Genomic DNA, 12,833 nt, shown 5'->3' on the forward strand with positions numbered 1-12,833 from the left:
CACGCCTCCCGCGGCCCGAGCCGCCGGCGCACCCGCCGCCACTCCAGCGGGCTCTGCAGGCGCGCGCGCCCACCCGGGACCCCGAGCGACCCGCCGGCGATGGTGAGTGGCCGCCCAGCCCGGCGGCGGCGGGGGAAGAAGGGGCGGAAGGGCCTCGCTCCGCGCTGCGGTTAACGGGTAACGTTAACCCGCCCGCGCCCGGCGGCCTCCCCGCGGGGGGAAGGCCCGCTGCAGGGGAAGGGCTCCCGCGRCCAGCGGGGCTGGCCCCTCTCTCCCTTTTCCCAGGAGAAGGTTACTTTGGGCAGCGGGGGTGGAGGGGGGGGGTGTTCAAGCTCCAGAAAACAACCCCCAAAAACCTGCGGAGATCAGCTCCCCCGCTTCCCACRCCGGCTCCTAAGCTTCAGTTACACAAACCATCTGCTTGGTTTGAAAAGCAAGCARAGAAAGAAAGAAAAAAAAAATCCAATGCCTTGGCTGTGGAAAGCCAGAAAAACAAATTAATTACATTTCCATAATGAAAAGCATGTGTCTTAAAGGAACAGGGGCRCGCGAGAAGCACTAACGTCTGCAACACCCAACAGCAGCAGCAAGCTGGCCCCGGTGCCGGGACRGGATCGGGGGCCCCGCGGCAGCCAGGGCAGAGGACGGCAGCCGGGTCGAGGACACCGGGCAGCTGGCCAGAGGGCCACGCAGCTCAGACGGTCACCAGCCACAGAGCAGCCACCAGGCAGGGCCRGAGGAGGTGGCTTTCACGTGGTCTCCTGGCCAAGCCTTGGCCTGGCCGTGCCTCCCTCGCTCTCGGGAGGAGCTGGGCCTGGAGAAAGCCCTGGGGCTTGTTTTCCCGCAGAAAAGGGGTTTCGGAAACCAATTAAGCTCCGTCCTTAGAGCAGCCGGGTGGCTCGCTCGCTCTCCGCGGGGGGAGGCCRGTTCAGGACTTGAACTCGCGGCCCAGCCGCGGGCGCTGCCTGTGCCTCTCTCCGTGCTCTGGGCAGCCCTCAGCTTGGGCTTTCAAACGGGCTTTCCTTGCTCTGGCACAGAGCAGGAGCTTGGGGCCCCTGGTCCTGCGCTCGCCCCTCCAGGCACCTAAGAGCACCCAAGGCTGAAAACGCGGCCGCAGAGCGGGGACTTCCCGCGTCCCGCGGCGCACCTGGAGCCCAAGCCGGGAACCACAGAATTTTGCAAGCCACCTGCTTGCAAAACCGATTCCAACGCGGTGAGAAGACCGAAACGCCGGCGGAGGTGCTCTCTTCGCTCTCCCCTTCCAGAGCGGGGGAAGCGCCGAACGCTTTTGCGTCCGTAGCTGGCCGGGACCTGCGGAGGAGCCTCCCCCGCGTCCACCAGCCTCCATGCCCACGTTATCCCAGTTGCTAAGATACCTGGAACCGGCTTATCGAGGGAGCGCGCGGCAGGGCAAGGGCTGAGGGTTTATTGCGCCGAGCCGTGTTTGCTCTCTGTCCTCCCCGAAGGCAAGGGACGGGGCGGGGGAGCCGCAGCTGGCAGCAGAAACCGCAATCCCCACCGACCSCGACGGTCGGATCCCCCGCTAGGACGGGACTCCGTTGCCAGAACGCGGGCGCAGTTTTCCAGACGCCACCCCACCACGTCCACCCCACCCATTGCTCCTCACTAAGCCAGAAGGGACATAGCCCCCATCCTTCCACCGACAGTCAAGCACTCCCATTTTTAGTTTCATCTTTGCCATTACTCACTTGCTAAAGCTAAGCCAAGAAGAGCAGATTTTTTCCCCCTTAAAAACAAGGGCAAGCAACAGCAGACGTGCCCAAGAGCAGAAGACGATGCTAAATCTTAACTGCTCCCTCTGCCCTTCGTTACGCACAGACGGAAACAGCCTCTTAAATCCCACCGTCACGTAAGGGAGATGGCAAGGGAAAAGGAGTTAAACTCCAGTTTYGTGTGACTCGTGACTATGATTCACGCCACTTCTTTCTTTACGAGGCTTCCGATACCGCTGCCCTTGAACGAAAGCCCTCCTGTTTTGGGAAGGTACTTTGCAAACTTCCAACAGCAAGCAGTTCTCCATCCTGGAAGTCACCACCGATGCCTTCCAGGGGATTCAGTGCAACATGTTTGGGAGGGTAACCTCGCCCARCCATCACTTCCAACTGCTTTGGATTATAATGAACATGTATACACGCATATATACACATTTGCGCACATACACCCACTAGGGAAGTGCCCCCGARACTCTGCTTGCTCTGTGTTGCAGGTCAGGACATCACCCCTGTAACCCAAAGGATTCCTCCTTGATGTGAGCACTTGCTTCACCTTACCTTTGCCGTGCTGATCCGCTCCTCTCCCCTTTTTCCCCCCTCGCATGCCAGGCGGGGAAAGCCCACAGACTGAGCGCCGAGGAGAGGGAGCAGCTGCTCCCAAACCTGCGAGCCGTGGGGTGGAACGAGGTGGAAGGGAGAGACGCCATCTACAAGGAGTTCCACTTCAAGGACTTCAATCGGGTACAAGCRTCGGTGCCGAGTCTTACGATGGGGGAAACGCGAGCGCAGAGCGGGGAGCCCCCTTTGCATGGCTCGGGCACAGAAAAGCCCTCCCTGCTTCTCTCGAAAYGAAATGGCTGAGCAAGGTAACGCAACCGAGACACCAAAACGCTCAACCAACGCACGGTTTGTGTGGGGAGAGTTCTTCAAAAGGAAGAAGACTCAGAGAAATCCCCAAAGATGCAGCACAAACCACACTTTGCATCTGCTCTGTTTTCTAGGAAAATGGAGAGTGAAATTATTGATAACGGGTTGAAAAAAAAAAAATCCCAGAATAAGCTGTTCAAGACTAACTTTGCTTCTTAACTCACTGGGCAGGCCTTCGGCTTCATGACCAGAGTAGCCCTACAGGCAGAGAAACTGGATCACCACCCGGAGTGGTTCAACGTGTACAATAAGGTAAGAGATGTGGTTTGGGACCTGCTCTCTGAAGAGTCCCGGTCACTCCCCACTCGGGAGGAAGAGAACAGCACCAAGAGCTCAGCTCAGCAGCACCTCTTCCTCCCTCGGACGCTGCTCCCTTTGCGTATCACAGACGGCCCGTGACTGCAGCATACACGCCCTCTCCTCCCCTCCTTGCTCTCCGGGCAGCTGCTTGCAGGCTGCCACCACTTATTAAATCACTACCAGAAGCGGCAGCAAGGGAAAAACGGGCCCAGAGGAAGGGCGAGTTGAGAGGTGGCCCAGCGGCTGCCGTGACCAAGGGAGGCAGCGCCTGCTTGCGGTCAGCACGAGCTGCAGGGGAGGAGGAGAAGTCACAGTGGCGAGAGCCACCAGAAAGGGCTGGGGAAGCTCTGGTCTGGACACGGGGAGTGGGAGAGGGGCACACTGGGAATTGGGCGAAGGGCAGAGTCATTGCACCACCACCAGCCCCCCAACCCCAGCCTCCGGGGGTGGGTGCAACCAGGCAGAATGCCAGACCCCGAGAAACGTCCCTAACAAGCCTGGGGAAAGTAATGGCACTACCTGCTCCATCGGGCAGCAACTGTCTGCAGCACTGGGGGAACCTGCTCCTGTCCCTTCTGCCAGCAACACTTGGTCTGTCTGTCTGTCTGTCTGGTTCAGGTTCATATCACCTTGAGCACCCACGAGTGCGCAGGCTTATCCGAGCGAGACATCAATTTGGCCAGCTTCATAGAGCAGGTTGCAGCTTCTCTATCCTGACTGCAGAGGAACACATAAAGCCCCAAATCAACCCAAATCGACAGCCCGCGTCTCGCCCAGACGGCTGCACCCAGAGCCTTCGCCCCGCTCCAAGCTACTGCCGGAGGCAGGCGGCGTTCGCCACCCAAAACCGTAACCCTCAAGCAGTGTGAGAAGCAGGCATGCGATCTCACCCCTATTGTAACGGGCCTTTGCGTGGAGAACCGGGCACAAACGTTTACAATAAAGCTCCCAGTTAACCCGACGTCAGCTTGGAAGGAGGTTTCTTTGTCAGAATTACAGCAACTGGTTTTCCCACGCCAGGCACTGGCCTGACTCCTCTCTGCCGAAGGCGTTTCCGCCTTGGGGAAGCTTCTCCACGGAGAAGCGGCACGCGCCTCCGCAGGTCTGCGCCTCGCAGCACACGGGGCCTGCAAGAGAACGAAAGTATTACAGCACTTCCCAAAAAGCCAGAGCGGATCTGGCAAAAACTGTTAATGCTAAACAAGCGTAACTGTCGTACCTAAGGCAAAAACCCAGGCAAGGGACAACCAGAAGGCACAGAAGCAGCCCAGATTCAGGCTAGAAGCTGCTTACAGTGGGACCACCTCTCAGAAGAGGTTCTGGGTGGATTTGGTGCTGCAAGAWCTTCACTCCAGCAACACAGTACCCTGGCAATTACATGCAGGTGAGCCTGCACTCAAACGCTGCTTTTCCTTTAGCAGGAGTGATTTGCTGCGAAACCAACAGGAGTTGTTTCCAGCAAAATATTCCAGGAGAAATAATACAGACAGAAGATTTTAGACAGGGTTTTCTTTGTTTGCTTGGGGTTTTTTTTTTTTTTTTTTTTTTAACCCTCCAGGTTCCACAAAGTATTAAAAGAAAATCCATAGCTCTTCAGTGTTAACACCTCCAGCATCCTCGAGCATCACCCGCAAGGCGCAGTCAGGGACACCACCTTCATCTCGACAGAATGACCGAGCAGCTTCCAGGCAGAGCTAATAAGATTCATAAACCATTCTGCAAACCACAGACCAGGCTGCCGGTGAGCACAGCCACGAGTGATAGGTCCCCATCCATTCAAGGAAACGTTAAAGCAGAAAAAGGTTCAGTGAGCCTATATAGCTAAATGTACCATTTTAATGCAAACTAGGTCCTCTTTCACCACCTCTTCAGTTATTTCAGCCTACAGTTATACACAGTGGCAAGTCAGAGCGATACAGAATATTGCCRTCAGATGAACTCTTGGCCCAGATGTTCATTAAAAACAATCAATGCACATTAAAGGACAAGATATTATGTTGTAAGCAACCCTTCCACCCTCTTCCCACAAATCATCAGAAAAGTGCAGATAAAATCCAGGGCATGAAGACAGACATCTCTTCTTGGTCCATCCCACTGGATATTCTTCAGTCTGGTACCTACAAGCACTCAGCTCCCTTGGGAGTGCTTCGTACAAATAACAACTTTAATGTCCCACTTGCTAAACCAAAATCAGCCAGAAATCTTACAGGAATTAACAGTCAGGAAGTTCCCTCCAAACCTAAAGTACCATCCAGTTTCAGATCATAATCCAGTCCACAGAATCCGCCCCCCCACACACACTTTTAAACAACTATATAGCCTATTAATCTCATCATTTTTCTAAGACCATGTGGCATGATAAAGGAGATGCAGATTACATATTAGATGACAAGGATGAACAAGACTACACACCAGTAAAGTACAGTGGTCTTCTCCTGACCACAAGATTACATTTACAATATAGAACAAATACACATAAAACAATTAAACCCGCAAATATTATTAGTAGGTGAAGCCCAAAATGGAGTACATCAACTTAAAAATAACATCTTCAAATACATCCAAAAACATGAAATGGAGCACTGATCCATTAGGTCCATCTCCCTTAGGTCCATCCATTTCCTTGGAGGAGAACACAAGTGCGGAAGGGGAGGGTGTTTCCTCCATCCCTATCCCAACCTGTCCCCCGTCCCCTGCCCCTTCTTTTAAAGGAGAAGCAGARTACTTCCCTTCTTTGTTTTCCAAATCTTGGCTCAAGGAGAACTATCACAGTAGGCAGATACTGGGGACTCTCTCTCAAAAGCACAGAAAACATCTGAGAGATGCACTAAGAGTCACATTGGCAAGATGTTAACAGAACAAATGGGTCCAGCACAAATGCTGACCACTGGCTCTGCTAACACCATCAGGAGAGCATCAGGCAGCTCAAATGCACTGCTTTCAGAAGAGCTCAGAGACATGCATACCGTCATCAGTCTAATGAGACGGGAGATGGCCAAAACACAACGTCTCGCAGCACTGAAGAGCAAACCAGTTAAAAAGCAAATATTCTTCCCCGCAGACATCGAGCCAAAGGCTGCACTTGCGTTTGCAACGGTTAAGCAACTCTCTTATGCAGTGTAATTATTGTGCGAGCGCGTGCTTCAGCTGTGCGAAGCCAGCGAGGGTCAGTTTAGCGCTAACCAGCCCAGTACCGCAGAGAGATGCCTTCAGACGCCCCGCGCGGGGCAGGCACGCAGTCTTCCCTCGTGCTGCGCAGCAGTCCTATCCCCCGTGCAACTCTGCAGCAYGCAAAAAGCTGGGAAAAAACGCACGGGAAAGCCCTGGAGGAACAACCCCACCACTGTTTCACAACTCAAGTGATTCTAGTTTGTCTCGTTCGCCTTAAGGCCACGACAGCCGCACAGGTTACACMGATAAAACTCTCTCCTAGCAAAAACAGTGGAGAAAAATAGGAAGGGTGGGCCACGCACCCAAGGCTTGAACACCCCCAACTGTTGCATCCTATCAATCTGCCTGTCAGCACTCTACCAGCATCTTTGTAATACTGGGAAGGGACTTGGCTCAACACAACTACTATCCTACCTTACGGGCAAGCATACTCTACCTGAGGCCAGTCTGCCCTTGAGGTCATTTTCAATATAGTACCGTGAAGAAAGGACTGCAASCGTTGCAGTTGATAGCTGAACCCTCAAACTCTCCCTAGCGTCCCGCAGAAAAGCCAGGGAAGCGTCAAGGCACAATGGTGAATGCCCTTTCGAGAACGTGCCTTCAGAGAATCAGTGCAAAGAGCAGGCGGAGACTGCTGCTTTCTATTATAAAAGTCACCTTTTCATACTAAAAGATAACGGTATAAAAAAAGTCAACTTTGGTGCCGTACGTTTGCGTACGAAGTCCGTAGCCGTGCCACACGCCAGGGCTCGACTGACTCGGCTACAGCATATTGTGAGATAGTGCAAAACCTTCAAGTTATAAATCACCGTTCTGCACATCCCTCCAGAACCRTGCACGGAACAACAGCAACCTCGGTGGCAAATGCACGTGTTCTAGAAGAGGCAGGAAAGCAGAACAGATACCGTGTACCTACAGTTTTGAGTACCATCCAATTCCTCTCCCCATACCGTCTACTTGGTTTCTATTTCTGTTGCCATTCAAAAAGGAGATTTCAGAAGAGGATTTTGCGTCGTTTTCCCCCTGCCCCAATAGATATCTATTGCAGTCTCACTGAGATCTCCAGGGGGAGAATTTAAATAGCACGTGACCATCTTTCCTTTGCCAGTTTATCACCCTTGCACTACAAAGATAAAAGGCTCCTAGCACAGTTTGTTAAATGCAGTAGCTTGGAGGAATACTCAGAAGAAAAAAAAAAAAAAAAAACTTTCAATTTATTTTCTACCTTCAACTTCTGGGAAGGTCGAAGCTTTGGAACACAACATCAGAACTAGAATCTATCCCTTGGCTGGGCATTGGCCAAACACAAGGTCTGAGGAGAAGAAACAGCGAGGAATGAAGCAACATTTAGAATACCTGAGGAATTTGGAGTAGTGGAATGGACATTCATTTCACCATCAGTAATCCTGACGAAAAAGGGCAGGCGGAAGGGAGAAAAAGCCCTAAAATTAAGCTGGGCATGAAAATAACACAGATTTCAGAGTAGACACAGGTGGGGAAGGAAGTTTCCAAGACCAAGTTGCCATCAGACCTGCGCTTGTGGGAACTAAGGCTTACTGCAATCTCTTCCCCAGAAAACCTCTACAGCCACCCAGKGCTAGCTGGAAAGGCACCGACTGTGGCACTACAGTCAGCGGTGGCCGGGAGAGCCGTTCATGTGCTTYTCGCTGCAAGGAACTTCTGTGCTGTAGAGGCCGTCCAGGTACGCCTGAGAAATTTCTGCTACCAAGCTCCGGTCCGGGATGGACTGGGCCATTCCGTAGATGGCTCCCTACGGAGAGAGGAAGGGCACGTCACTACCATCAGGGAAATGCTCTTTGCCATGYGTAACCCACTCACCCCAAACCCACCCTCGCTGTAACCCCAGCTCCTTACCATGCCTGTGGTCTTGGCATTGACATCTTTCATGATCTCATCAACGCTGTCCTTGACATCTTTCAAGAACTGTTCGGCGACACCCGGCTTCGTGTGCAACTGCGTGATGCAAAGGTGAATGCTGGRCAGGCAGGGCAGAAGGGAGAGATTAGCCACGCCAAGTATGCAAAGCYCCACACTTGCAGAGCAAACAGCACCAAGTCCTTTCCTGGCCAGTGACAGCTGTGTACCTCCCTGAAATACCATTTCAGAGCTGTGTACCTCCTTGAAATACCGTTTCAGAGGTATAAAGGGAGATGACTATCCACTACCTTCCAATTCAAGGCAATTTATCCATAATACTTGCTATAACCAAGGTCCTCTTTTTTTGCAAAATTACCTTCCTTCCCAACATCACTCTACAAAACTAAAAGCCTGCAACTATCTCAGCTCGTTCCCATTGCATCTAGTTTGGAAGATGCAGCTGCACGAGAGCGTGCTTCGCTCCTGGGGATGATTGCCACCATTTCCCTCCCCTCCCTCTCCAGCCGAGATCAGCTGTCAGCCTGTGCGTGTCGGCTACCCGCAGTGTGGAAGTTCACACCTACGAGAAGRGACGGGGCTCCTCGCACCTCTGAGCTATTGCTTCAGGCTCTCTAGGCTCCTCTTCACGCTAACTGCAAGTCTAAAACTTTTTCAGTGCACCTACAGCTTAAAAGGTTTGCCCTTTTCATGCACAGGAACACAACTTCTACCCACTCAAGGAAAATCCTTAACAAACACTCATTTTACATCAGGCTGGAAAGATCACTGAAAATGATCAAGCCTTCACTGATCTCTCATTCACCTCCATGTTCAGTGTGCAGGAGGAAGAAATAAAAATCTGCAAAACCTCAGTTAGCTAACACAAGATAAAGTCCTGGCTATTTGTATTTTTCCACTTGTATAATACAAAGGCAAAGAGAAAGAAAGTCTCAGATATGCCCTCTGCCAGGCTCATTAAAATTACTATTGCCTCATCTTCACTGCAGTAACCATTATATATCAGTAATTACAAAGGTAATTGCTTCTCCAGAGGAAAAGCCTGCGTATAATTTATCAGATATGGACAACACCACTCAGCAAATCGAGCATGCTACGTGGTCCCAAGAACCATCTCCTGTACACAGGCTAAGCACATGTTGGTCTACAACAACAGCTCCCGCTGTGACCACAAACTTACCTTGATGGGAACTGCAGGACATTCAAGTTCCACCCTTTTGCAGCTAACAAATTAGATAATCGATAAATGTCAAAAGTGTCTGAACCGATGGAGAGGACTGACACTTCRGGTTTCCCAAATATGAAGATGCTGTCAATTTTTCTCAACCTTGAAACAATATTAAAGAGAAAAGAAGCATCAACTCAGAGGGTTACAACCAAAACTGCTCGGCCCATTCTGTGCATCTATCTGGAAAAGGTACATACAGAGGAGAGGGGATGGAGTACAGCACATTGCTACCAAAAATCATGCAACCAGCCCAGGCCGTTGACTGCAAACCCTAAGTCAAGCATGCTCAGGAAGAAATGGAAAAGAGGGAGGACACAGAGGCAAGGAAACGCAGAGCGGCCAAGAGCACTGGTCCATCAGCTCACATGGCAACGCAGGCATCCTAACAAGAGCAATTATAACCCTTCTTTCAGCAGCTGGAATAAGTCCTTCCCAATCCTCCTTCAGCCAAGACTAAGGTAGGAGGAACCTGTAGAAAGCACCTTCTCCCACCACTTCCCTTTGGATTCCCACCCAGCAGGTAACATGCTCCAGGAGGAAAAGGGTGCAAGAGAAACAAAAGTAGCTTGGGAGAGGGAGTCCAGAACGGAGTTAAAGGGTACGGTCAAAAAGCGAAGTCGTGGACGTACTCTGACTCGAGGAAGCGAGCAGTTTTAATGATCCTCTTCGTCGCCTCAACGTAGCCGGATTCCCCCATGTGCATCAGGGTCGCCCAGCACGCAGCGATGATCCCACCAGCCCGGGAGCCCGCCATGGTGGGGGAGGCGTATATGCCCCCTTGCCAGTCGGGCGCTACGAAGAACTGGTAGCTCCTGTACTTCTTGTCGCTGTAGAGCACCACAGAGGAACCCTTGGGAGCGTAGCCATACTGCAAGAGGCACAGCCAAAGCGTTACCAAGTGACAGGAGGGCGCAGGAGGATGTTCAAGCACTTACTGTGACAGTCACGGAGATCCCCCATGCCCATACCTCGATGCATTGCACAAAGCATCCACATAGGGCAGACCTTATCCCTGCAGTCCTCCACACTGCAGAGCAGATACACCATCAGGACCTGGCGCAGGTCCCAACACAGTGAAGTGGGACAGCTTACACCCCGGAGCAGGTTGAGGACCCGCCTTTCCCTGCACACAGCTATGCAGCTGCTTCACATTTTAGCTACTGAATTTATGAACTCAAAAAGACAAACTCAGTTACTAAAAATTAACTTCTCAGAAGCAAAGGAAAACTCGGACAGGAGCCTTAGCCCAAAATCTAAAATGTGATGAAGACTTGGACAAAGCAGCACTTCCTTTTCATTTAAGTTTAATGCTTCATTTGCTGAAGCAAATGAAGTAGTCCTTGCTCCAAGAATCCCACTGTAAAGCCATCTCTCCTGCCTTCCAGCAGTGGAGTTGCTGAGCACTCCTGACTTCTTTCACACTCGAGTCTATATGATGAAGGACCATCCTTCAACCCAGACAAACCCCTGCTCCAGGTATCTGACACCTCCCTCACATCGCAAAACACAAACTCAGAGTAGGTGCAACCAGTGTCCACAGTTCGAGCCACCTTCCCATGACAGCCCCCCACCAGCCACGTGCAACTGTTCCGATTTAACGTCTGATGCAGTCCCTCACAGGCCAACAGYAGCAAACTCAGAAAAAGCCATGTAAAGCATACTAGGAATGCCTGAAGGCAGGGATGGCGCTAGGAATTGCTCTCCCAAAATGAAAGCACTGAAAGGCCTTTCTCTCCCTTTCTTACCTTGTGCGTATCAGCAGAAATGCTGGTCACACCTTTCACRCGGAAGTCAAAGGGACGCTTTAGGGGGAACCCTGCCTTCTCCATGAAAGCAATGAGAAAACCACCCAGGCAGGCATCCACRTGGAAGGGGATTTTGTATTCCACCGCAAGCTGCGTGCAAACAAAAGGCTCTCGTGAGTAATACGCAACCAGGAAGGAAAACAATGTGGCTGGGGCAGCCAGACTCCAGTCACCAGGAATACTCCGTATTTCACACTTGGATGTTTTCTGGACCCTTTTGAAGCATCACGCCATTCTCAAGCTGTTGAGCACTAGATGATCTGGAAGGGCTGGCTAGTTGTAGGATGACTCCTCATTCTGCTTTCCATATATTTAGGGATGAACAGTGAGAGGAAAAAACAAGATTGTATTTTGGCAGTTTATTGTATTTGCCACAGAGACATGACAACTTGGTCTGAAAGCAGGTATCCCAAATACACTACACAAGGGCATGGTCCAAATGAAAAGAAGATCWGAAGCCTTGACTGGTTACATACAAAATAAACAACAGGAGGATGGAAGAGAAAAATCAAGAGCCGTGTTTCAGAAACAAAATCCTGGTCMTTTGATTCCTCCTCCCTCCACACAGTCCTATGACTTTTCCACCAAACTTGCTACCATCGAAGTCCTTTACTACATGGACTATTCCGCTGTTATTTCCTTTCAGGTGCGAGAGGATGAGCCCTTTTGCGTGGTGTTGCAACGGAGCAGAGCTCTAACTCACRTGCACAATACATGCAGTTTCCGCAGAAGTTTATGGAGGTGATTTCAGAGACAAAATATGTGCTAAAGGCGCGCCCGTGCCACACTGCTTGCAGTGGCCCGAGTTTGAATTCAGCCTCACGCAGCCAGCTTTACAACAATGTCCAGGGTTAACTTCAGGTATTTAAAGCCCACCCTCCCACAGCGGTGGGATGTACGTTTTATTGCTATAGCTCCCAGAAGTCACAGGGCGGCGTCCTACCTTGGCCACCTCTTCAACGGGGTCCATAACTCCATGCGGGAACTGGGGAGCAGAACAGACCAACACTGCTGTGTTCTTCGAAATAGCCCTCCTCATCGCCTGAAGATTTAAAGAGAGAGAGAGAAGATGCTCACACTCCATTTACTGAGTTCCACTTTGCCAAGAAAGACAGCAAACGAAAACACRCAGCTTCTGGTCTTATAAAGAAACCAACACAAAACAGCCCACAGAAACCAACGCTGTGAGCTGTAAGGATCTGTAAGCTGATCAGTAAGCTAAACAGCAGGTATCAACCCAGCCATTTAACTCATCCGCTTGGAAATACTGGAACATGTTGTTCACCCTCATCTGAAACCTGTAGCTATTTCGGAAACACATAAATTATTTGATTCTAAAAGAATGACATGGGGCAAAGGGATGGCTTGCATCCAAATATTTCAAATCAGACTTGATATGCAGTGATGGGTATTTATTCTGACTTTTTTTCTTAGTTCCAGGAAGCATAGCTTATTTCCTCCTTCTATCCACCAACCTAGCACCCTGATAGGCAGATGYCTGCTACTTCCTGTACACGGCTCGTTTCCCCCAGAAAGAGTGCCGTGCTGCCTAAAAGCAATACCTGAACATCCACTTCCATGTTCTTGGTCAACGGGATGTGAATGATCTTGAGCCCAAAGTAGTGTGCTGCTTTGTCAAACGCTGCATGAGCACTCCTTGGGACCAACCTAGGAAAGGAGCAAACTTCAGCCCAGGTAGCACCCAAGCCTTAAGGTGAACAGGAGGGGACAGAGAAGGAATTCAACCCGCGGGTCTCACTGTGCTTCCTGCCT

General features: G+C 51.1%; 2 protein-coding genes across 3 annotated transcripts in view; one reads left to right on the forward strand and one right to left on the reverse strand.

The window, feature by feature from the left end:
* The first annotated feature begins 7 nt into the window (after positions 1–7).
* On the forward strand, positions 8–3,921 carry PCBD1 (pterin-4 alpha-carbinolamine dehydratase 1). The gene is made up of 4 exons (XM_085305575.1): positions 8–102; positions 2,343–2,474; positions 2,832–2,912; positions 3,579–3,921. Exons 1-4 carry the CDS (start codon positions 100–102, stop codon positions 3,675–3,677), a joined length of 315 nt encoding a protein of 104 aa, XP_085161701.1. The 5' UTR covers positions 8–99; the 3' UTR covers positions 3,678–3,921.
* Positions 3,922–4,778: 857 nt separating this feature from the next.
* SGPL1 (sphingosine-1-phosphate lyase 1) overlaps positions 4,779–12,833 on the reverse strand; it is a 21,498-nt gene continuing 13,443 nt past the window's right edge. For both annotated transcript variants that reach the window (XM_085305573.1, XM_085305574.1), the window contains 7 exons: positions 12,623–12,728; positions 12,004–12,102; positions 11,001–11,150; positions 9,885–10,123; positions 9,208–9,354; positions 8,007–8,127; positions 4,779–7,902 (listed from right to left, as the gene is read on the reverse strand). In XM_085305573.1, the coding sequence (XP_085161699.1) occupies positions 7,762–7,902; positions 8,007–8,127; positions 9,208–9,354; positions 9,885–10,123; positions 11,001–11,150; positions 12,004–12,102; positions 12,623–12,728 (1,003 nt within the window). In that variant the 3' untranslated portion in view covers positions 4,779–7,761. The remainder of the gene's footprint in view (positions 7,903–8,006; positions 8,128–9,207; positions 9,355–9,884; positions 10,124–11,000; positions 11,151–12,003; positions 12,103–12,622; positions 12,729–12,833) is intronic.

Source organism: Rhea americana, unplaced genomic scaffold, assembly GCF_003343005.1.
Source record: "Rhea americana isolate MKP2758 unplaced genomic scaffold, rheAme1 scaffold_222, whole genome shotgun sequence".
Classification (NCBI taxonomy): Eukaryota; Metazoa; Chordata; class Aves; order Rheiformes; family Rheidae; genus Rhea; species Rhea americana.

Excerpts from the sequence above, each read along its gene's own strand:
- PCBD1 (XM_085305575.1), top strand. Across the intron at positions 2,913-3,578 it reads GGTTCAACGTGTACAATAAG|GTTCATATCACCTTGAGCAC; the intron begins GTAAGAGATGTG and ends TGTCTGGTTCAG.